A 25,250-nucleotide genomic window follows, 5' to 3' on the forward strand; every position below is an offset into this window, starting at 1 on the left:
GTTTTATATAAATCTTAAACATATACCTTACTGATTTGTTAAAGCAGTAGAAGGTTATGAAGCAGTAGAACTGGATAGGTCTAAGAACCTTAAAATAACATCATGTTCTTTCAAGAATGTTCTCTATATAAGGATTCAGATTACTTTTAGTTCTGCCAATAGTTTTATTCCTCTTCTTCCAAATAATAGCTAGGCCTAATACCATCATTATTTTATGCTTTGAAAAAGACTGTTTCCTGCTAAGGAATAATGTATGGCATGGTTTGGACTGAAAATCTATTTTTCAGTTTGATAAATAAATGTGAATGATATAGCTAGCTAGACCGATTTCCCAAGAACAGGTTATGACAGACAGCACTACATATCAAAAGAATTAAATGAGATCCCTTTTGAACTCAGAATTATTAGTTTCGTTATCTTCATATTTTGCATTAACCTGCAATTAAGTGTATAGAAGCAGTGAAGATTAAGTAATTTCCTTTTAAAATTTGAAGTCAGCTAATGAAGCTTCCAAGTAGTTTAATTTTGTAGCATGAAACTCCCAATGGGTTCTGTATCTCCCTAAACAAAAATAGTTTCAAAAGAGGTAGAGTTTCTTAAGCCTTATCCGTCATCAGCTCAGAGCTTTGATGATCTTGAATCTTCTCCTGACCCTTTGAGACACATTAATGGAAGAACTTGAACTAATACCACAACCAGGACTCAGAAAGGGAAAAGGGAAGGATAAGGCTTGGTCACTTTGTGGAAGGGTTAGAGTGGTCTGCTTTTCTACAGCTGTAAGGACTGAACTTTTTTAATCCTGTCTTCCTATTTATCCAATTGGGAGAAGAAGCCATGCATTAGCACTTGTGTACTAAAACAAACTAACATGTAAAACTAAAATACAAGATAAAATCATAAAGGGGTTGTCACTGGTCCAAATCATAATGAATAGACAAAAGTTTCAGATAATAAATAAATTCAAATACATCACAACAGGCCTACTTCATGACCAGAACCAGTAAGTGCACTTACCAAATGAGCTTACTTCCAAAGTATACTGACTTCCTCTTAAATTTTGCAAGAATCTGAGTTTTGTGAATATACTTACTCTGAAAAGAATAGTAGTGATCCTAAAAGTTAAGCATTACCCTTATATTTATACAAAGCAGGATTTTTTTCTTATGAATGTCTTCCTATCAAAAGCTGCGATTTATATTAATAACTCTCAAGACCACAGGTTTGTTTTCTGTCTTAATTTTTTGGTTATCAGTGATTTTAAGCTATGATATACAGCTGGAATCACTTTGGTATCTATTCCTAATTATTCTGATAAAGTGTTAGTAGACAACAGCATGAAAAACAGTCTCAGTAAAAAAAATACAGTTGTAAAACTGGTTTTTCTTGTGCAAATTAAGGTTTGCTCATCTAAAGATGGAGTTCAAGGTCTCTTTTTGAGAGATGCTAAATCTGACAGAGTGAATTAGCATTTGACAAGCACGAGCTCACAACTCAGTCATCAGTAGCATTGTCTATACGCCTTGTGCCCATTCCTGTTTCCATAGCAACAAATCCATTATAGCATTTCCCTTTCCTTAAGATTTTTTTTTTCGTTTTGAATTGTAACATAGACGTGTTTGATATGACAATAACAAGAATATTCATGTTTTGCGACAAACAACCTAATTAAGATCAACTTCTGTCAGAAGTAGTAATGAATCTTTGGATGGATTACCATTTCTGTACTCAGTAATGACTTTTCATTCCTATTAATGAATTTTTATTTATAGGTTCTTCTTTTATCTGGTGACCTTGAACTTCCAAAGAGATCCACCAGGGTGGATCCTTTCAAAGGGATCAAAACTATATTGTTTATTTGGATGAAAGGGCTTATGTAGTCTATTCTAAAATGGAATACTAAAATTCAAGCAATGTCTTTTTTGATGTTCTTTCTGTTTTCTAGAAATTAGGGAATGTACCATAACATTGCACAGTTCTGTAACTGACCAATCCATTAATTTGGTATTTATGCATTGTTTTCATTCTTAGAAAATTATAGAAGAATTATAAAGGACTTTCTGACATTGGCCTCACAGAGTCCTGTTTTGGTGCTTAGTTGGCCATAATAAAAAAAAAAAATAATAATAATATCTATAGATAGATAGATAGATTAGACAGTATTGCTCTGAATCCACTCAGTAGTAATATGTCATCAGCCAGCCATCACTAACCTTGAACTTCATGTGTAGGTTGATAGCTTTTTTTAGCATTCCATTATTTTCAGTTTCTCCACATCAACTGCATCATATTCACCAAGTATCAGTGTAGTTTATTCCATATGAAAATCTGTCAGCTAAAGTATTAAATTTTCAGTCACACTTTTATTTTAAGCATTCTGTGCTGTGTTCTGTTCAGTGTCAGTGTCTTTAGTTCTGATTTTTCAATTTTGTCCCTCTCCTTTTCCTTGACTTGTTAGTCTGATCCAACCTCTTCTACCTCATCTGATGATTATCAATATGTTATGGAAGCTAAGCTACAAGAAATGATCTCCATACGTAGGAAGGTAGTCCTACTGGACTTTACTTTCTATTGCTAAATAGAATCCATCTGATTTGTTTTCATTTTCTTTAACTTTTTTTTTCTTTACTTTTTGTTATTGATAATCAACCATCGTGCAGTTCAGTGCTTCAGGAGCTTACGATTTTACGATGGCAGGTTTGTGTTCAAACCATGCACAGTCTGCATGTTACATTTGGCTGATTTCATTGCTCATAAATATCTCCAATGTTTTGCTGATGCTTGGATGTAACAGGCCTTTGTAGCTGACACATTTCAAGCAATGCTGTTCAGCTGCCTGTTTAAATAAAGTTTCTTTTCGGAAAACTAAGTTTGCAGTTAGTAGTAGCTTGCTTTATGTTTTGGTTAAACTTTACTGAGATAAAGACTTCCAAAGCCACTTAAATTACAGAAAGAGTCTTTCTATTTTTTTACAGGCAGAAGAAAGACATGGAAATATTGAGGAACGTATGAGGCACTTAGAAGCTCAACTTGAAGAGAAGAATCAGGAACTTCAAAGAGTATGTATATTTCAGACAATTTCTGTGCACTTTTCTTCTTTTAATTTGTCAATATAGTGCTACATTATTCACTCCAGCAAACAAATATATCTACCAGTAAATGTTTTATTTATAGCAGTGATGGCAGCATCTTCCCACTTTACTTAGCCATATCAATATACTAGTTTACATCTAGTTGCAGGTTTCGAAATATTCCACTGATATAAGAATGAGTGTGCATTAATAACTGTAGTTATATTTCCTGTGGAATTTCTTTAAATGGCTATGGTTACCGTATTTTTTCTTTAATTTTATAATGATACAAGTCTGTACTGGTTAATATGGGACCCTACCAATCTGTCTCTTCTGTTCTACATTAAAGGCAAGGCAAAGAGAAAAAATGAATGAGGAGCACAACAAAAGATTATCAGATACCGTAGACAGACTTTTGACAGAATCCAATGAGCGTCTGCAGCTACACTTGAAAGAGAGAATGGCAGCACTTGAAGAAAAGGTACGATGCAAAGGCTGGTATGAAGTTCAGCTTAATAAAGCTTCTCCTGTGCAAAACCTGTTCTGCTTTTATCAGGATGGAGGCATCATACTGATTTTGTATTCGCAAATATTGCCAGAAATATGGTCTAATTTATAGATTCAACTCTTAATTCAAGGGTGCACTTAAGAATCTTTCCAGAACTACTGCGAGCTGGATATACTGAATATTATGACCTCATTTAATCAGTGGGGTGTCTGATGAAGAGCTTGTCAAGGACCAGAGAACAACACAGCATAAGACAGTGAGAGAAAGTGGATGAGAACTGAGGAGTGGTCACATTTTGGATGTGCTCTCATTCCCATATTTTAGCCAGCTGATTTTGCCTCGCTTCCTCTGGGAAGAGTAAAATGTTGTCACCACAGGAGAAGGAGAGTTGTACCCTTGGAGATGAAATGTTATTTAGAGGTTTTGCATGATGTGAGACACAATGGGCCTGCAAAATTCAAATCCCATGACCTTCATATCCACCCTCCTTAATCCCTCCCTCTTCTAATTATTCACCTTTGGTTTGAGCTGAGGGAAATCTTTCAGTGTCTTTCAGAAGGACATTTCAGAAGCTTCAGAGGATGTACTTCTCTTATATCCTTGAAACTAAATATCATACAAAGCAATAGGCCTGCCAAAAGAAAAATCTGGGAGAAATAGTTGTGTAGGAGTATAAACATTGCTCAGTTCAAGGAAAATGCAAAGTTTTGCAGTTCTTAAAAAAAACATGGTCCTACATATTTGGATTATTTCCAGTGTTTAAAATCTAAAGTATACTTAAACTGAAGCATTAAAATATTTTAAAGTCCAGTGAATATGAAAGTTCATTTGTTACTTAACATTGCTAACTTATACGTGGAGGTTACATGTATATGGTGTTATCTGATACTTAACATATCCCTAATTTCTTTCTGGTTTATCTATGGGTTTTTTTTTCTTTTAATTTCTAGAATGTTTTGATTCAAGAATCTGAAAGTTTCAGGAAAAATCTGGAAGAGTCTTTACATGACAAGGTACTGTAAAATACTGCAATTATATCTGTTTTTAACAGAAGTTATATATTTATTATTTGGAAATATGTGTATGGTATATTAATTATACAACTACCATGTGAAATCTTCCTGGCTTCAATGATAATTCCTTTAATCACCCAGATGTCTTAACTAGCCTTTGAGGGTCTTTAATAATTGTTCTGAGCTAAGTTCATGGTTGAGATCCTAGCCCCAGGAAGTCAGTACCAAAATTAATATGAATTTCAACTGGCTCTGGAATTTGTGTTCTATCAGTTTTAATTCTGAAATACTCTTGTTTAACAGAGATGTACGCATAACTGGTTACACTTTCATAGTGAATAACATAATTGTTTGATTCTATGCAATTCTTCTTAACAGGTGCAGTGGCATTATGCTAAATATAGCTGGAAGTGGCCTTTCTTAGTTCATTACTGTTCATTACTGTTTAGTGAATCAGTCAAATTAGTTATGAATATTTATTCCAATCCCAAATGTTAGGATTTTATTTTGAATTTATGCTTGCCTTGAGTGCAGTAGGACAGACAAATGTATGTGCCTTCAGATTCACAGAAGTGTTTTGTAATGTGACAGGTCCATTTAAAAATGATTGTATAGAATTTAAAAAGTGTAGCTCCATCTGGTACTCATAAATCATGTCACATCTAAAATTAAGAACTTCAAGAAAAATAACAAAAAAAGTATGTGTTGAAATAAATTGTTATTTTCATCTACATTCAGATAACCTTGTTGAAAGGCAGATAGACTAAAGTCCCAGAAAGGACCTTGTAGGGCATTTAAAATAAATAAAATTTTTACTCTCTACTACCATAGTTATAAGATGATTCAGCTGTTGCAAAATGGGAATCACAGTTCACCATCAAGGTAGATGACAAAAAGGACATTTCTAAAGCTGTGTCAATTGAAACAAAAGTTTATATCATTTTGTTTGATTATGTTATCTCCAACATAACTTTATTGTTTTAATACTATCAGAGTGGAAGTGAATACAGTGCCTAATTCTTTTTCCATCTATTTTCTGGCTTGAGTGTACATATCAACTCTAGACAAAGATGAAAAACTGGTATAAAAATCTACATTTTTATCAAAAGTATTTTGCAAAGATATTCTTATTTATTATATTTCTTGATTCTGCTCTGGAGACATTCAAAACCTGCCTGGAAGCCTTCCTGTGTGACCTCATCTAGGTGTTCCTGCTCCGGCAGGGGATTGGACTAGGTGATCTTTCAAGGTCCCTTCCAATCCCTGTCATTCTGTGATTCTGTGATTCTTACTTAAGGGTGGAAAGTGAAATAGAACACCTCCACTACTGCTCTGTGCAATTGAAGATGAATTCTCTTTACACACAACCACATACATCTGACTCCAGAGCTTCTAAGTTCCCACTTTTAAGGGTTTATTTGTTTCACCTCAATGAAGAAACTGATTAAGCAATTTGCAGATAGATGGACATAACACCAAATATTAATAACCTCTAAATAACTAGCAAATGATACAAGCAGAGTTACCACCAAGTCTCAGTAATTCTATTCAGTGAAGAAATAGTGTAAAAATACTGTAATAACAGTTACTGAATCTGATAGTAGTTAAGTGCAGATCCCTTTCCTTCCTAGCATTTTTGAATCCTGAACATTTTAAACAGCAACCTTACTTCATCCCATGCTCTCTCTATGTTCGTTTTAAAATTATTTTATTTCTTTTTATTTTCTTAGTAGACTGTCATTGTTTGTAGAATTTGGGAACAGCGCTGGTTTCCCTTGTGGTTGTTGTCAACAGTCTTTGGTCAGTTGATTCCAAAAAATGGTGGCATTGTCATTTTTTACCAGCAGCACCTCATACCGGGATTTCATCGATCCCCAAGAGCGACCTGTGAAGCTGCAGTTTGATAAAGCACCTAAAATGCGGTTCTCTCTATTTCTATATCTCTATTTGTAAATAAAAAGCTGGGACACAACCTCTTTCTCTCAAGGCCAAATGGCATTTCGCATGCTGAGCTGTGCCTGGCATCGAGGGTGCAGTTGGAGCCCAAATCAGTACTCCTTCTTTTCCTGACCTTAGCTATTTAAAAAGAAGAAATTAAGTTAGAAGTACAAACCTGTCCTGCAATCACTTCCAGCTAGTGGCAGAACACCAAAGTATGCTATACAATCTTTTATTGATGCATCTCTTATTGACAATAATGAAACTTGAACAATTTTGCTGCCTTTTCTTATATAGTCAGTGCTACATTTGTTTTATCTTACTTGTTTAGTTTTACGAGAGCAATATCTCATAAAGTAAAAGTATTTTTTATCACAAGTAAGTGTATCTTACTATTTTCATTTCCAGGAAAGACTTGCCGAAGAAATTGAGAAACTGAGATCTGAACTGGATCAAATGAAATTGAGGGCTGGTTCTTTAATCGAACCCACATTGTCAAGGTAATATTTAATGATGAAAGTGTCCTCAATTTGCACTGAAATAGAAGATAAATACAAGTTTTGAGCCTTTACAACAGGGATGTGTTTAGACTATGCAGAAAAATAACTTATTTCTTCAAAAATGTAATATCTGTGCTATGATTATTACTGCTGCTTTTCACTTTTTTCATAGGTAAACAGGTCCTTATAGAAATGAGTATACACTTAAATATTACTGATATTAAGGAAAGTCTTTTTAATTGTGGCATGTTTTCGGAAGTACATCCAACTACTTAGTTTTTCCCAGAAGAGCTTAATAATAAAGTCTAAAACCCTTGTCTTTAATGCTGAAACTAATCAATGTATTTATGATCATATTTATTTATTCTATACATTAATGATTTTTTAATTAGCATGGAATAACTCAGCTTTGCTTAGCATGTGAGATAAGACCACAGAACTTCAGCTGTGAAGACGGCAGTATTCAGAAAGATCTGACTATTAAATATTAAACATTGTGCCTCTTTTTGGCAGAAAACCAATATGGGAACAAGAGTGAGACAGATAACACAGAAATAGCTACTAACAGCTGGAAGTAATTTAGAATTCTAGAAAGTCCTTCTGACCTAAAAGTATCCTTCTTAATAAAATCATTACTTTATTGATAGTTGTGTGCCATGTCCTGTTTTCAGAACAAGCAACATGTTGACTTATAAAACATGCCACCCCAAGCTCCAGGGCCTAGATTAAATTCAGAGCACTGTAATCCTCTAAACTTATTCTTGTTGGATAGTTTTTGTGTTGCATCAGAAATTGTCTGCCTGTTGTTTCCTTAGACATATTGCTCGGTACCTGGACATGGTTTCTCCCTCAACCTTTTACTGTGTCTTGGAGTAGTATTTTTCTACACATGGAGAAATGTAAATCGATGAAATTCAGAATGTGATGCTTGTAACTGTTCATGTCTTTGTTCCTGCAGGAGTGTAGGTGTTTTTGAGAGTGCTTGCAAAGATACAGACTATTGACCTGTTGTAACAAACCAACAAAACAGCAGAGATATTTTTGAAACAGCCTTTCTTGCTGGGTAGATGATCTTCATTAGCTTGTACTCTGTGAATAGGAGTCTGATTGACTCTTGTCAAAGGACTGTTTGAACTTGATAAGCTGTGTAATTGTCTTGGGAATTCAGCAGATTCCCTCAAAACAGTATACTTCCCCTTCCATGACCCCACCTCACAAAGCTACCAGCCCTCTCAGAAACAGGGAGGTATCAGCATTAAATACTTATTGTTCTAAGCACATATTCAGTTCTGTATTTGCAGGAGTTTGTTCTTCAAGCAGAAGAATAATGAAACTAGTTAGCAGAAAGGTATTTGCTGCCAGAGACTTGAACCTGAGCTGTTTCTTTTCTCCTGCCAACTTTCTCCACAAAGTACCAAGTATTATCAATTATCAGAGCAAAGTTCTATTACAGCAAATGTCACCGAGTTTGCTGATGACACCAAACTGGGAGGAGTGGCTGACACGCCAGAAGGCTGTGCTGCCATCCAGTGAGACCTGGACAGGCCAGAGAGTTGAGTGGGAAAAAAATTCCTGCATCTGGGCAGGAACAACCTCAGGTTCCAGTATAAGTTGGGGAACACCCAGTTAGAGAGCAGTGTAGGGGAAAGGGACCTGGGGGTCCTAGTAGACAACAGAATGACCATGAGCCAGCACTGTGCCCTTGTGGCCAAGAAGGCCAATGGCACCCTGGGGTGTATTAGAAGGGGGGTGGTTAGTAGGTCAAGAGAGGTTCTCCTTCCCCTCTACTCTGCCCTGGTGAGATCACACCTGGAATATTGTGTCCAGCTCTGGGCCCCTCAGTTCCAGAAGGACAGGGAACTGCTGGAGAGAGTCCAGTGCAGGGCAAGAAAGATGATTAAGGGAGTGGAGCATCTCCCTTATGAGGAAAGGCTGAGGGAGCTGGGGCTCTTTAGTTTGGAGGAGAGGAGACTGAGGGGTGAACTCATTAATGTTTATAAATATGTAAAGCATGAGTGTCACAAGGATGCAGCCAGGTTCTTCTCTCTGACAACCAATGATAGGACAAGGAGCAATGAGTATAAACTGGAACACAGGAGGTTCCATTTAAATATGAGAAGAAACTTCTTCATAGTGAGGGTAACAGAACACTGGAACAGGCTGCCCAGGGAGGTTGTGGAGTCTCCTTCTCTGGAGACATTCAAAACCCGTGTGGACACATTCCTGTGTAACCTCATCTAGGTGTTCCTTCTCAGGCAGGGGGATTGGACTAGATGATCTTTTGAGGTCGTTTCCAATCCCTAACATTCTGTGATTCTGTGAAAAGATTATTGGCTGGTGCTGTAGATGGAGGGCTTAGGACATTTGTAGCCCAACTGTTGTCAAGTATTTTTGGTACAATGAAAAAAGTGAGTTTTAGAGAATTATTTAAAGGGTAAACTAATAATTTTTCTAATATTATGGATGTTCCTACTGGAAATGATGGAAACATAAGAGAAGAGAAACTGATGACTTGTCAGAAAAGGCCATTTATGACAACTGTATGTGCTGTGATACATGCTTTATCCAAAACCTAAAACCTAAATCATTTTTCAGTATCTGTGACATTTTTATATATCCAATTTTATTACTATAGCACATAGTCACATTTCAGAAATTCAGGTACCTCTTTTTATTTTTTATTCTTACAGTATTTATTTTTTATAAAACAAACTGTATTAGTGCTTGACATCCTTCCATTATTCTTTTAGAATTGTCACAGGACTTATAACACCAGACAGTAATTATGTTACTTCATACTACTTTGTCAAAGTAGCTTGTAGTAGAGGCTTTCACATTTATCATGATGTTTTCACATTTCCCATTTATCAATATACTGGCGTCACAGTTACCATGTTTTGTCTTTCACTTTTACCTTTAATAAAAGTGATATTTGAAATTTGAGGCCAATACTTAAGCTTACCAAGTATGAGTATGTTTTAATTCAAATTAAATTACTCTCAAGGAAAGATGGATCTCTATGTTTAGAATAAGAAATGTAACTAGTGCTCAGGAAAACAGTCACACAACCTGCAATTTTCAGCATAGATATACCTGATTTTCTGACTTATATTGCCCATTTTGGAAAGCATACATTCTCTTACTTAGCTTATTTATGTCTAGGAATAAAGCCATCATTTTCTTGAACAGCATTCTTTTCAAAGTGAGGAAAGAACAAAACTTAGTCCTATTTTGTTTCCCATAACTTATTATTAACATTGCTGTGAAGCCTTTAAGTGTTCTGTAGGTGACTGTAAGCAAATTTTTAAAAAGAAAATGTAAGTACGGCATTAAACTCTTGTTTTATGCTCTTATAGATAGTGAAATGTCAAATATTTTTAGGAGCTGCTATAAACAGATACATATTTAGTTGTCTTATTAGTATAGTAGTTGTTACATTTCATTTTTCTACTATAAGCATGCTATTCATATATTTTTATGTGGAAATTGTTTATGTGTTAACTCTCAAAAGCATCATCAAATAAATATGAATCATTCATAACCGATGTTATATATTGCAGGGCAGTTCACTAGTATTTTCATAATGCAGAGCACATTTACAGTAGGAAAGTGTTATAGATATCCTCACATGTGAACATGCAACATGCTTGCAGTACCCTCAAGCATATTTATTCAGGAAATTAATGGAAGGAAAATATACAGGATAGTATGTGGAGCAGCTATTGTGTTCATCATCTTGTCCTGTAATCTGCTTGTTTTTTCGTATTGTAGTTTTGGACAATGAGTTTTACTATGCAAGTCCTTAATTTTGAAAAATCAAAGTGTTTTTTTTTTAAATTATTCTCTTCATTGATTTTCTCATTATTTCAAATTTTCACTTACAAATTATATTTTGTGTCATGTTTTTGTCATTTATTCTGATACATAGTAATCTGTTTGTTTAAAAACATATATCTGTGTTCCTAGACTGAAGGGCATTGGATTGTTGCTGTTATTATTACTATTACTCTCTCAGTTTACTTCTATGACTTTTTTTATAGGCCTCACCTTGACACATCAGCAGAGCTGAGGTATTCTGTGGGCTCACTGGTTGACAGCCAGTCTGATTATCGGTCAACTAAAGTCATAAGGCGACCTAGAAGGGGCCGGATGGGAGTACGCAGAGATGAACCAAAGGTTAATCCCAAATTTCTTCTCATATATTCCCTGATAAGATAATGTATTTCAGGCTGTTAAACCTACCAAAAAAAAAAAAAAAAAGAAAAAAAAGAAAAAAAAAACCACGAATACCACCAAGTAGCAAGTTATTTTTATATGCATACTTAGACAAGAGTACTGTTGTACTAAAATGAAGACAGAAAAGGCTGAAGTTCAGACATCAAAGTTCAAGCATATTTGACTGTCTGTCTTTTCTGGGTATCTTTTTGTATAAATTTTCCTGATAGTTAATTTTACACAGCATTAGAAATTATGTGAAAATACGTAATCTGCAGTAACATTTCAAATATTAATGGAGTATTGATCGTTGAATATGTGTTCTTAAATGTTACTTGCTTTCCTTTCCCATTTTATAGAAGGTCAACTTTATAGTTATTTTCCATGGAATAAGCCATATACATCCTAATTCCTGCTCAGGTAAAATCACTTGGCGATCATGAGTGGAATAGGACTCAGCAGATTGGCGTTTTGAGCAGCCATCCATTTGAAAGTGACACTGAAATGTCCGACATCGATGATGATGACAGAGAAACACTTTTCAGCTCCATGGACCTCCTGTCCCCCAGTGGCCATTCTGATGCCCAAACTCTGGCCATGATGCTTCAGGAGCAGCTAGATGCAATCAATAAAGAAATAAGGTCAGTAGCCTGAACTGGCTGTGACACACTTGTGATTACAGCTTCAAGCTTCCTTTAGTTCATGAGTTCAGATACTGTTCGTAACAATTAGGAAATCACTTGTACATTTAAAAGATTATTAATGTGTCCACTCTTCATGTGAGAGTATTGATTGTGGGAAGATAACAATGGCCTTTTCATTTCCTAACCATAGAAATTTCTTTCAAAAAATGTTCCAAGCAAAGAACTCATGGTCAGTTAAAGAGAAATACATTAGAGAAGGCTAGAATACGGCAGATTTGATAGATCACTATTCGTAGTCCTTTTTTCAAGGTCTTTTGCACTGTTTTGTGTGACTCCTCTTACTCATTAATGACATCCTATAATAAATGTTTTATTTCAGTGCTCTTCATGCTTTCTTCTGATAATTATTCCTGTGTTACATATCATATATGCTACATTTTCTAAGACATAGTTTTGATTTTCTATGGAGGCATAGAATGTGATCTTTCATGCTCCAAGTTGGGCTATAATTCTTGAAAATAGGTGGTGAATTGAATGTATCTTAATAATTCCTATGCAAATTTAATGGAGTGATAGAGAATCCAATGTCATCTTTTAATTGAGTTTTATAAACTAAACTGTATCTTAGGCTTAAAGCATTCCTATGTGTTTTTCAGGAAGAGTAACTTTTAAAAACTTAGTGTATTAAAAGCATCCTCTCATTAATGTGTGTTTCTCTAGAAAGAGGTGGAAGAGATTATTAAATACATTTGTGACTTTCTGGTAATACTATAGACAAAAATACTGGTTAGAAATATAATCAAAACCAGATTACCTTTTGCCACATCTCAGTCATTCTCTGAGAAAGATAACTTTAAGCAGAGAACCCTATTGGAATATATTGAATTTTAAGAACTTTTCTGTACACAGGGGAGACTTTTTGTTACACATCTACAGCTTTGCATTTTCCCTACTCCTAGAATTTCTTCATTCAGACAGAAGTGTTGTGCTGTTTTCTAAAATATCTTTTTACAGCCATCAAGATGGAGAGACATAGAGGAATTTTGTTGTTGGGAAGGTAAATCTCCTTAGAACAGTGTATGTAAAATAGAGAACCTTATCCATATTTTCTGTTATTGCAAAGAATTCAGCACTATGGACCAATTCAGGAGGCTGTAGATACAACAAATACGTTTTTTTACAAAATACTAGCATTTTGACAATTTAACAAGTAATTAGGTAATGCAGTAAAAAGTTTTCAAAAGAAATTGTACCTGCAGGTGACATAGGGGGATATTATTTGTGCCATTCTGAATCAGAACACTGTTTTACTTAACATAGGTTCTTGACTCACATGTCAAGTATGTTTTGATCTCAAAAAGGAAGCGAGGGTGCATATTGTGAATAGCCATTTCTGCTGAAGGTCCACTGAGAGTAGTTTATTTCCCCTACTGCTAAGCTTATACTGAAGTATAGGCCTTCATTACCATTGTCATCATTATTAAAGAATCAGGTAACTAATTTTGTATTCATCTTTTAATGTGTTTCAGGGAAAATGATTCTACAAGCATAATCTTATAAATTTTTACCACATTCCACATTTTCTTGGGGTTTTTTTTGTTTGTTTTATTTTCTTCACAAACACTGTAAAGATTTATCAAAATATTGGAGATATCAAATGAACTAAAAATATGTTTTGGCTTAAATTTGGTTTATCTTATAAGGTGTTTCAGCATTTAGATTACTAAAATTAAAAAGACTCATTATTCCTTTTGAAAATATTATTTGCCTTTAAGTTCCTGCCATGCCTCATTTCAGAAAGAACTGTAAACATTTTATAGGAATTTTGAAATGGATGTTAGAGGAGAAGATTTATCACAGCACAGGAATTTGCAGATTTATATTTTCAATGTACTATGGTTTCATTTATTGTACTTGCTTCATTTCACTCATAAAAGCCTGGTTCACAGTCTCAGCCTCCCCAGACTTCATATGTTCTGATTTGACCTTGATCCTTTGTGCTTTTTCCTCACCTTCACAGAAAAAAAAAAACCAAAACAAAACAAACAAACAAACAAACAAAAACACAACAAAAAAACCCACTCTTTTTAGCACAAGTTTATGGACAAAGGACTTCCGTTCTAGGTGCTATCACAATTAAAACTAAAACTAAAGAGCCTTAAAACTAAAACTAAAGAGCCCAGTGGAAGAATCCTATTGAGGATCTATATGCTTAAGAAACACATTTGTTGCCAACAAGAGAGCTGTTCTAATGAAATACACTTGAATCCACAATGGTTTAGAAACAACTGTCATTTTTTCATCAGTTTGCAGGGATGAAACGGGTAAATTGTTTTGCGTGATCTCTTGTTTTATTAATATGGATTATCTTAGCAATTCCCTACTTAAAAGCCCATTTTCATTTGACTTTAAATTTGCGTTCATGCTTTAGCAACAGAAAATCAGATGAAGCCAACTTAATACTGGAATTAGTTTCCTATGTTAAATCAGATTGTTAAATCCCCCTCCCCTATACTGTCTCCTTTGTAAAGGAACCAATCTTCCTAAGATGTCATATGGCAAGTCTTGTTGTGGGGCAGATTCTTCAAACAGTTTTTGAGGACAGAGGAATTAAGAAAAATAATTTTGTAATTCTGGTGATTAAGAAATACACTTTTCGGTATTATTTTTGAGTTGATCTACGATATTCATCTTTGTCTCCTTTTACTTCCAAATCTCATTTGACATGAGACTTTTTTTAGCTTTGCTTTCGGAGTATGCAGAGACAAATAAACAACGTTCCTTTATTTAATAAGGTTAATCCAAGAAGAGAAAGAGTCGACAGAACTGCGTGCCGAAGAGATAGAGAACAGAGTGGCCAGCGTGAGTCTGGAAGGCTTAAATCTGGCCAGAGTCCACCAAGGTACCTCCATTACTGGGTCAGTGACAGCATCGTCACTTGCAAGCTCATCTCCTCCCAGCGGACACTCAACTCCTAAACTCACCCCTCGCAGTCCAGCCAGGGAGATGGACAGAATGGGGGTTATGACACTGGTAAGAAACTTTGTGATGCAAGTTTTAGATGAGATCTTTCTAGTATTAAATAATTCATCTTTTCACTGTATGAATGGCTCATCTCTCTAATTCTTTCCTCACCTCTTCAACAAACATGCAAATTCCCTAGAATATAGATGTTTGGGTGGTTTTGGGTTTTGTTATTGTGTTTTTGAGTATTCCGTAATTTGCCAGGGGCATAGTTGTCTGAGGATCAAAGGCCTTCAGCACACAGGCTGAATTAATGAGAAACAGAACTGATCACTGGAATTATTGTAATGAATTGGTATGTAAAAAATGTTTACTAATGAAAAGCTCTGAAGTAGTACAGCTATTACACAGTAGTATGTGGGACTATTGCTGAGTTTATACCTTCATGAAATATCTAGAAGACATTAAAACCTTCTACTACATCATATAATATATGATCATTTGGATATACTTCTATGTTTGGTATACACCTTTATACTTGCAACATTTTGTATCTATACTTTCTGACAGTATATCAAGCACTTGAAGTAAGTGCTTTGTTTTCCAATAATTCATTAAATTAATATATTTCAACATTGAAAGTGACACATATAAATAGATATAACACCATCAAATTATCATGCAAAGCATTTCTAACACTGCTGTACCTTTGAAAATAGACTCTGAAATATATGGTTTGATGTGAAAAGGAATTTGCAAAGGAAATTATTTTGGTCCTAGACAAAAGAAACAGTGCAACAGTCAAGTAAGTGAAACAGTATGTGTTGACATATTCAAGATGTACAATGCTGATACTGCTAAGAGTGCAGATGCAGGGTGCAGTGTTCAGTGTGGGCTACAAACCAGTTTGGAGCCTGCGTGAATTCATCCCTTTAAGCACTAGGAGAGAATCAAAGCAGCCCTCTCTGCTGATCTGTATATACAGGTAGGAGAATAGAATATCTGCAACCTCATTGTTTTATTTGCTGTTTACCTGATAATCTGAATGACAGCAATGTCACCTTGTGGTCCATTCCTGGGAAGCAGCAGCACTGGTTCCTTGTGGAGCCTCCCAGCAGAGGGGAAATGAGCCTTGATCTCAATCCGAAAGCAAAAGTTCATTCTTCTAGCTGAGAAGGTTACTAAGAACAGCTGGGAATGGAGCCTAGGCATTCATTCTGCTCAGCTCAGAGTGGGGACTTTTGTCTAGCATCATCTAGCTGAGTACCCTCTTTTCCTGGGAACTGATAACTACTTGTATCCACCTCTACCCCTCCCAGTTCAGGATGGTGTTTGCTGCCTTCTTGGGAACTAAAGTGGTTTGTTATTGCAAGAGGAGGTCAGGGCTGGCAGTTGTGCCAGACTGTGGCACTGAATCCTTGCTGCCTCCAGTTTCCACTGCTGAACAGCAGAAATGAAGATGTTGGTGGCACAGACTGTCGCAGAGGAGCTGGATGCACAGGCTGCCGCGGTGCCACCCACTTCACCAAAGCAGCACCTTCCCAAATATACAGTTTGGCTCCATTTCACCAACTGTTTAAACTGCAAATAAATGGCAATGGTTAAACTGACCTTCCAGCACATACCTGCACTGCCTGTTTGCCTTGATTTGGACACAAGTAGCTTTGGATCCATAGTTTCATCAGATTCAAATACAAAATGACAGCAAAGCCTCTTCACTTCAGGTTGCCATGGCCTCACTGACATCCAGCGATAGCTGTGCTATAGCTCAGATGGATGTGTCTGTCTGAGTTGCAGTTGAACTCTTGACTTATCCTAAGCCATAGAGGTGACACCCCACTGTGTCCTCAGCAGCGCAGCCCACAGCTTTGCTCACCCTCACTAGAAAACACATCAGCCACTTCAGGACACGCCTGCCCTGCAGTTTCAGCAGTAGTTGAATGTCTCCTTAGTGGCTGGTGACAGATGCAGCGGGCTATCAGTTTGGAAGAGCTCCGTAGAGGTCTATTCTCTAGAGACCAAATTGCCAAATGATCCTGGAGGAGCAGGACTGCATGAGTTTCCATGGCACAGGTCCAGGTAGTAAAGAAATTCTGCAGTTTCTTCAGCTTTGCTTGAATACATGAGACATCTACCAAAGATAAAAATGAGAAGAGGGTTGAACAAGACACATTCTAGCAGCCTTCTTCTGCCAAATAGTGCTGCATTACAGAAGATGGGTGAATTTGTATCCATTGACTGAAAATGCCCATCATTTCCCATTGTCATGGGATAACGGAAAAGAATTACCTCTTTTTCAGACATGTCATTTCTTAGTGATATTTTGTCTTTATACTTGGTGAGACACTGATATGTTTGTAATATTAGATAAAACTTAAGAAAACAAACTCTGTGTGTAGGGTAGTGGAAAGATTTATGTGAAAACTCAAAAAATGACAAGTGCTACTGTAAGCTTGCAATTTCCTTTTCTTTTCTAAGGTTATGAAAATGAAGGAGATGGTAACCTTATAAAAAAATAACTGCTTTCCCAGAATGGCATGTTTGTCAGGGGTTATCTTATGTTGTGACACCAAGTGTATGATTAGTATATAATATGGTATTATTAAGTTCACGAAATCTCTGCTTCCCACTTCTAAATGGGAGAAGAACGAATATGTGGTATTTTGCTATTCTCAGATAAAATTTATTAATCATTCTTTCTTTGTTGTTGCTGCATTTGTTACCAATCTAAGCCAAGCGACCTAAGGAAACATCGGAGAAAGGTATGATATTGTTGTGTTTTTGTGGGTTGTTTTTTTTTTTTAAGTTTGGGAGAGCACATTTATCATATTCCTCTGCTATTTAGATCACTGGGTTCCTTGTCAGCCACTGCATCTCCTCTGCTCCTTTTCATGAACATAATGATTTTACTCCTACCTGGAAAATCTTGCAAAGGTCATCGATGAGCCACAGAATCAAGGCCCACCAGGGATATCTGCGAGTAGTAGCCTCTGAAACACAAAAAATAAAGGAAAAAAAATTTTGGACACAAAAGAATTACCTTCCAATGTATTTTGGCCATTCTTGTTGCTGGAGAAACCATAGTCAGACTCCTTGAAAACTTCTGTGGCAACATAAACTTATTCAGAGAAATGGCACTGAATATGGCATTTATCTTTACATGAGAGGAGAAATTTAAGATAAATCATTACATGCTGTGACAAAATTCTGTTTTGTTCATGCTTATTTTCAAGCATTCTGACCATTCTGTTAACAAGCTATAGAGAGAATGGTCCTGTTTATTTCTGTATTTACCTTCTCTCTTACTTCCCTAAGAAACTTTGTTTACATGAATAATCCTCCTTAATGCAAGAGGCATGGTCATGTATAAGGTTGTTTTCATGTTTAGACCTTTACTGGATCAACCTGTTCATCATAAAAGCAATTAATTTCCTCTCCAAATGTCATTTCTCTTCTTTCAAATACATACTTGCCACACTTAGGCACTTGGTCTTTCCCTATAGCTTATTTCAAAAGTAAGAATCTTTACAATTTGGTCAAAAAATTGCACTTGAATCCAGATATGCTTCAGTTCAGTTGACAATTTCACGCAGCAGATGTTGAAACTTTCTCGAAAAACTCATCTGCTCTCAATGGAGTCTCTCTCTCCCCCAGATTGCTGTAGTTGAAGAAGATGGGCGTGAAGATAAAGCCACAATCAAATGTGAAACTTCTCCCCCTCCAACACCCAGAGCTATCAGAATGACTCATACCCTACCTTCTTCATACCACAATGATGCCAGAAGGTAAATGATGGTAACTTGAATTGATACTTTAGTGGTTTACCTTGTATTATTATTTTCAAATCTTGTTGTTTAAATACTCCAAAATAACCTGATTTCTTCATGTTTCTAAATCATTTAAGGAAGAAGATGTGATTATGTCACTTGTGGGGATATTATTACCAATATTACCAATCAGTTTGTTTACAGACCTGCTCAGAAGAAAATAAAATATTACCTGCAAATTTTGATGTTGTCTTTTCCATGTCTTTATTGTTGTTTTGTAGTAGTTTGCCTGCTTCACTGGAGCCAGAAAACATTGGTCTTGGCAGTGTCAATAGCAGCCAGGACTCCCTGCACAAAGCTCCCAAGAAGAAAGGAATCAAGTCTTCAATAGGACGTTTGTTCGGTAAAAAAGAGAAGGCTCGACTTGGACAGCTCAGTAAGGAATTAGTGGTAACAAGCCAAAATGACCATTTCACAGTCATTTTTCCATTTTTAATTTAGCTTCTTTTCAGTTTTCCAATTTGCTTATTTTTGTCTTTAGTCTGACAGAACCTTCCTATTAAACTTCATTGCTATCACCAATTATATTTGTCAGGAGTTTGCTACGACTATAATGCAAATGAAAAGAGACTTTTGGCACAAATTACTAGAGTCATCCTCTTCATTGAAACTACTGCTTCAATAATCTCTTGAATTAGGGTAAAAGTGCTAACAGTGTACTCTCAACCAAAATAAAGAGGAAGTGAGAAAATAGTAAGTAATAAACCACTATAATGGGTGTAACTATGTGACACGGAAGATCCTTGCAAGTAAGTGTAGTTGCTTTGCAGTAAAGGCTCGTAGCCTTAGCTGCCATCTCTGTTGCTAGACTATCTGATTTAGCTATATTAACAATAGCATATGTACACATGCCAATGCAAGAATCAAATTGGTATAGATGTGTCAGTAAAAGAGAAATACTAGCTCTTTCCTAGTCACAAAGATGTCGCATAGTACGAATTTGTGAGACACTAAATTTTTACTTCCTTGTTCACTACATAGCCCTTGTAAAGGAATTTTCAGAGTTTGCAGTAACTGTAAATGCTTAAGCAATATGTAAGCCTGAAATTTAAAAGCTAAATTCGTATTAAAACATGTCTTTATCATAGCTAACAAACCCATGACTGAAATCGTAACGAAAAAATAAAGTAATATTAAGGTAAAAGTATCAGAGTAAAATCAAGTAACTGAGCATTCTCCATTTATACTCCAATATTTCTCCCTACTGCCTGTGAGAACTTTGTGTTCTTAAATTGTGATTGGATTTTTTTTTTTTAAATTCCATTTTTTCTCACTATGGGAAGAATGAACTGCTTTATTGAATCTTTTTCATAGTGCAATGTATTTCAGAATCTATTAAATGAGTCTCTCAAATACACCTGCATGTCACCATCTGCAGGGATGGAGAGTTCTATAACTTTAGACTGCATTATTAATTCACATTTACATTCCATAAAACCTGTTTTATTGATACTGATGGATTATGCAGAATAATCTATGATTTCACAGTAACTCAGGAACATAGAGGACAAAGATGTAATAAATATGTTGGTCTTCTCTGCAGTTCCTTACCATGTGGAACACAAGTAAAATAACTGCAAAAATTGTCTCAGGAGCAATGTAATCTGGCAATAGATTAATTTCTTAATAATACACACATGATTAATAATTGGATAGAGCCTATTTGTAATTCTCAACACTAGGACATGAAATTGCAAAGATATGTTAGTGAAGATTTGCAATTAAATTAAATTTTCGTAACTTCAATCTTTTAGCTCAACAGCAAAGACATCAATATAATGCAGATTTTAGTTAAGCGAACTAGGTTTATAAGCATGTATGAAATTAACAGGAGGACTGCTAACTGACCAAGAAGTATGGGCAAAATATTTTTAGAAATTGAAATGCCATTGAGCAGCTGACTTGTAGAGTAGGTTTTCTTATCTTAATTTTTAAGATACCGAAAAAGGGGGAAAAAAATGGAGTGGCAATTTTGATTCAATGGCAGTACTTTAAAGAAAAAACAAAATTTAAAAAATAGCCATCATGGTAGTACTTGAAACAATTCCATGATGGGTACACCATCTGTGCAGCTATATGATTAATAGATCTATTTATAGTAAGATACTATAACACAGAAATCTAGATAGTAAGTTCTATGATCACTGCACTGCAGTATATTTCTATGGTTTTCATAACCTAAATTTATAATGCATAATCTTATTTATTTCCTTGCTTAAATGAAACACTAATTTGCTATTGATACATAATACTTATATTTTTCAATATGCAAAATATCTTTTCTTCAACAGTACATCAAATACTGAAGAGGTAATAAATGTAATTTTGGGCATCAGAAACATTAATTTGTTTTCTTAAACTCATATTTGCATATGCACACAGTTACGCTTAAAGGATCACTTTAAAACTTCATGTCAATGCAAAGAGTTTTAGAGACACCAGTGATATCATAGATTTTAAGTACACATAACACTGCTGTAACTCAATCTATATCTCTAAAATCACATGCAGTATATACTCCTATTTAAGAAGCAACATTGGAACCTCCAGAGTTTTATCACTAACTTCAACAGACCCAGGCTGTCATGCAAAAGATTTCCTTGTTCTGCGTTCTCTGCAAAACTCTGAAATTATTAGTTTTCAACTACTAAAATTGCCACAGTTCTGTTATCTTATAATTTGCTACTTTTACATCTCTGCTAAACCATTTGCATTATTGTTCAAAGGCAAATTCATTACTTGGGAGATATTTCTTTGATTCCAGATTTCTAGATTATTCAAGATTTCTTTTAGTTATTGGAGAGGGAAAAAGGAATGTTACAGGGAGCACGAGCACCTTTTCTTTTGTTTATTTATTTATTTGCTTGATTTTAATTTATCCAGTCTTCTCTCACTTGCAGAATACAACACTAGACACTTACATTTTCTTCCCATGTTACATTTTAAATTTTCTAGTCCCTAAACCAAACAATACAATATAGGGATTTTTAGCCCTGCGCAGGCAAGTTGATCTCTGTGGCGTTTGCAAAGGTCAGTGTGTTAGCAAGCATTTATTGTGGCCATCTGTGTCCTTAAAATACTGACACACACAATCACTGCGTCCAGTACAATGTACCCTGGCTTCTTCAAAGGGTCAGATGTGTTTGTTTCATGGTGAAGTCCATTACACCAGGAATACTTTCCAATCTGTGATAAACCCTCATTCCACTGCACTTGTACCATCTCTAACATGCTGCGAGCTGCTCTCTCAGAAAGGTGTGATACATTGATACAGCAGTTTGCTAAATTAAAAACTTACTCCAGAGTCAGCAAGAAACATTTCCTGAAATATCCTGTTAAACTTTAAAAAAGTAATGCAAAGCATGGGGTCATGTTCTTTGCATTGTGATTAGAGGCATCATTCTCATCATGAGACATGCAAAAGTAGCGTCCTCTAACAATGAAAACATCTGTCTAGACAAGCAGGAGTGTTAAATCTACACCTGCTTTGAAAGGTCAGCTTAAAACCAGGCTTTTCTAAGTTAATATCACGAACATGATAGAGCAGTAGGTTTTGTTCTCACTTGATTGAGGTGCATGTATATTTGACTTGTAAAAACCTGCGATGATATTTCACTATACAAAATTTAAGCATTATTTTGTGGCTAAAATCAATGAATCAGAATAGAAATCTTTTAATTAATACTATGCTTTCTTAATTATGCCAGTGTCCACTCTACAATTGCATACCGTCGGTTAGCTGAGAAATAAGAAATTGCCATTTCCAAATGGAGTCAAGCACCAGCATTTACTGTGCTGTTGTCTTCCTTCTTGTGCCAGTTACCTTCTGAACAGCAGGACAGGAGGAAAGCACCCTTCAAAGAAGTGCTGCAGCCCTTCTGTCCACACACAGACATGTGCAAATGGGAGGACAGCATGGAGCCAGAGGCAGGAGACTGTACAGGTCTCTTCTTCTGTCCTTCCTTCCTCTGAGCATGTCCCTTCTTCCTTCAATCCAGGCAATGCTAAAAAATCAGAGCATCTTTCCACTTCTGCACCAGGAAAGTCACATTAGTGGACATATTGTGTGATCACCATGGATCATACAATACCAGTTGTATCCTTAATTTTTAATACCATTTTATTTTCATCTACACGTCCTTGCTTACTGGAAGCTTCTGTTGTCACTCTGTGGAAGTTATTCAAGTTCCCATCACTCTGACAGGAATTAGGTGTCTTTGAGACACCTCCAGAGAGACATGGGACGCTTTCTACTTCTCTGGTGGATTCTTCATCATCTTTGGCTTGGATGTTCTAAGGGATAACTACATCAAAGACTCTAAGATTCTTTATGAGAGCAAAATGAAGTCAAAACAGTTCTTTAAAGACCTTTTTGTTTGTACATTTGCCAACTAAGATTAAAACATGGTGAGGGTGTTGCTTACTTAGAACCATGAGATTGAACATTAGGAGGAAAAAAAAAATGGGCAAAGGACACCATGGTGTTTTCTCATATATTTCTCTTAAACAAAAGGAGGAGGAAACAGTTTTTCCCTCTACTTCTACTCCTTTCCATGTAGCAAACACTCGCCAGAATTTACTTCTGTGTATGATAGATGTTCTCCATAAACACCAGATGTCATGGCTTAAGGAAACAAACATAGATGATGGTGGTGGGTGGGACGGTGATTGAAGGGTTGAGGAGGGGAACAACTGGGAAAGAGCTATGGGAAAATATGGTGGGATTTGTTTTGTTATGTTTTCCAGGAGGTTACATGGAAACAGAGGCAGCAGCTCAGGAATCCCTGGGATTAGGCAAACTTGGAACCCAAGCAGAAAAGGACCGAAGACTAAAGAAAAAGTTAGTACCTTTTTCATATGACTTTCATTGGCTCAAATTTGATTCAAATGTCAGTTCTTGTGTTGGTTTTATGCAGACATGTCATGAGAAGCAAGACTATCTACAGTGGCAGTTTAACACTTATCACGGTTTTTCCAATATAAAAGTTTTTAAAGCTGCATATAAAATACAGGGAAAATATTTAGAGTCTGTCAATTGTACAGTGTTGTTTCATTTGTGAAAGAAGTTGTTTATGAGAAAGAGATATTTTCTGTTTCACATTGTCGTTAATTTCGTGCCTTTTGCCATCCGTGCCTTTTGCCTTCCATGCAATTCTAAGAAAATATGCAGGCATTTAATGACTCACTCCATAGATTTTTGAGAAGGGAAAACAAAGATTTTTTTGCATTATCTGTTGAACACATGATTACTTTTGTCTATACAGGTCAAAGGCTTCCCATAAACCCTAGCAGCTTCACTTTGTTTTTGTCTGTCACCAAATGGCAACCTTGTTTTTTGGTTCATATAGACTATATCACAATTTAATGCTGTCTTTGATGCACCTCCTTGTAAAACCAGTACACTGACTCATAGCAGCTGCCAGGAGCTAAGGAGAACCCTTAAAATAAAGCTACAAACACAAAAGAAAACTCTTGGCAGCATCACAGTTCCAGTGTAATTAGAGGGTGTCAGAGAAAAAAGATGGTATTTAAAAAATGACTTTGCAAATGCATTCTGTAAACAAACAGGTTTATTTTTCATGCATAACCATTAACTTTAGTGCTATTATTTGGATTCTGAAAGCCTTGTTTTTAAAATGTGCAGTTTTCAGGTTTAAGTCTTTTAATGTTCCTTTGTAAAGTTTCAAGAGAATTTGCAATTCTAATCCAAAGAATCTAGGGATAATGTTTCAGCTTCTCTTTAAATCTATATGAAAAATATCTTTAATTACTACATTCATATCCAGCTCATGATGAAAGATAACTTTACATGTACACATCTATGTAATGTACAAATGTAAGTGTTCCTTTTAAATCAGCCTCAATTTAGCAATTAGAGATGGAGAAGCAGTCATCATGCTAGCCAAGAGAGAAGAAATGTTTTAAATTCATTTAAGAAACTCACAGTATAAGCCACAGGCATATTGCAGTTGATGAGTCTTGTCCCTGCATTACCTATCTATAAATTTAGTCACTCATTAGTCATTTAGAAAAATAAGGATGTAAAAAGTATATTACTATGCTTTTTTACTACATCTAGGAAGTACATTGAGACCATCATTACCATTCATAATGAATATCATTGAATTTTCAGCAGCCCTTTTTTTTTGCAGTCCCTGTTTATCTTTCAGCTCTGTGGACTGAAGGTACTACAGTATTGAAATCACTTTGAAGGGATTAATGTGTTCTTTCTGATATGATAGTTCTTTAAACTCCATAAAGTAACATAGGACTTGACACATACTACTGTACACATGACATGACTACTTCATATACGAGAGTGCCTTCCAAGTTGGGGTCTGAAAATAGTAGGTGTATAGGTAATCTGTTACTAGACTTCTGTCTAATCTCACACAATTAAACTTTTCCATGCCTTCTGCTTCTTAAGTCTTTCCTTTTTTTTCCTCCTGTGTCTGTCTGCCCTCGCTTCTTTATAGATTAGATATAATCAAAATGTTCTCTGCTGGAAGGAAATAAGTCTTTCTCTCATGACTATTACTATTCATCTGGTCCGAACTATTTAGTATTTATCCT

The 25,250-nt window shown here is 35.7% G+C and overlaps 1 protein-coding gene across 4 annotated transcripts in view; it reads left to right on the forward strand.

Moving 5' to 3' along the window:
• Positions 1–25,250, forward strand: part of PPFIA2 (PTPRF interacting protein alpha 2) — a gene marked incomplete at both ends in the record, with an annotated part of 303,052 nt that overhangs the window by 247,967 nt on the left and 29,835 nt on the right. For 3 of the 4 annotated variants that reach the window (XM_080355801.1, XM_080355802.1, XM_080355803.1), the window contains 11 exons: positions 2,973–3,056; positions 3,418–3,549; positions 4,527–4,589; positions 6,936–7,027; positions 11,068–11,203; positions 11,663–11,883; positions 14,682–14,919; positions 17,583–17,612; positions 18,505–18,635; positions 18,899–19,053; positions 23,424–23,517. In XM_080355801.1, coding sequence (XP_080211927.1) covers positions 2,973–3,056; positions 3,418–3,549; positions 4,527–4,589; positions 6,936–7,027; positions 11,068–11,203; positions 11,663–11,883; positions 14,682–14,919; positions 17,583–17,612; positions 18,505–18,635; positions 18,899–19,053; positions 23,424–23,517 — 1,376 coding nt within the window. Of the gene's footprint in view, positions 1–2,455; positions 2,543–2,972; positions 3,057–3,417; positions 3,550–4,526; positions 4,590–6,935; positions 7,028–11,067; positions 11,204–11,662; positions 11,884–14,681; positions 14,920–17,582; positions 17,613–18,504; positions 18,636–18,898; positions 19,054–23,423; positions 23,518–25,250 lie in introns of all 4 variants that reach the window. The other variant, XM_080355800.1, reaches the window with a different exon arrangement.

Source organism: Nesoenas mayeri (assembly GCF_963082525.1).
Source record: "Nesoenas mayeri genome assembly, chromosome: 1".
Taxonomy (NCBI): domain Eukaryota; kingdom Metazoa; phylum Chordata; class Aves; order Columbiformes; family Columbidae; genus Nesoenas; species Nesoenas mayeri.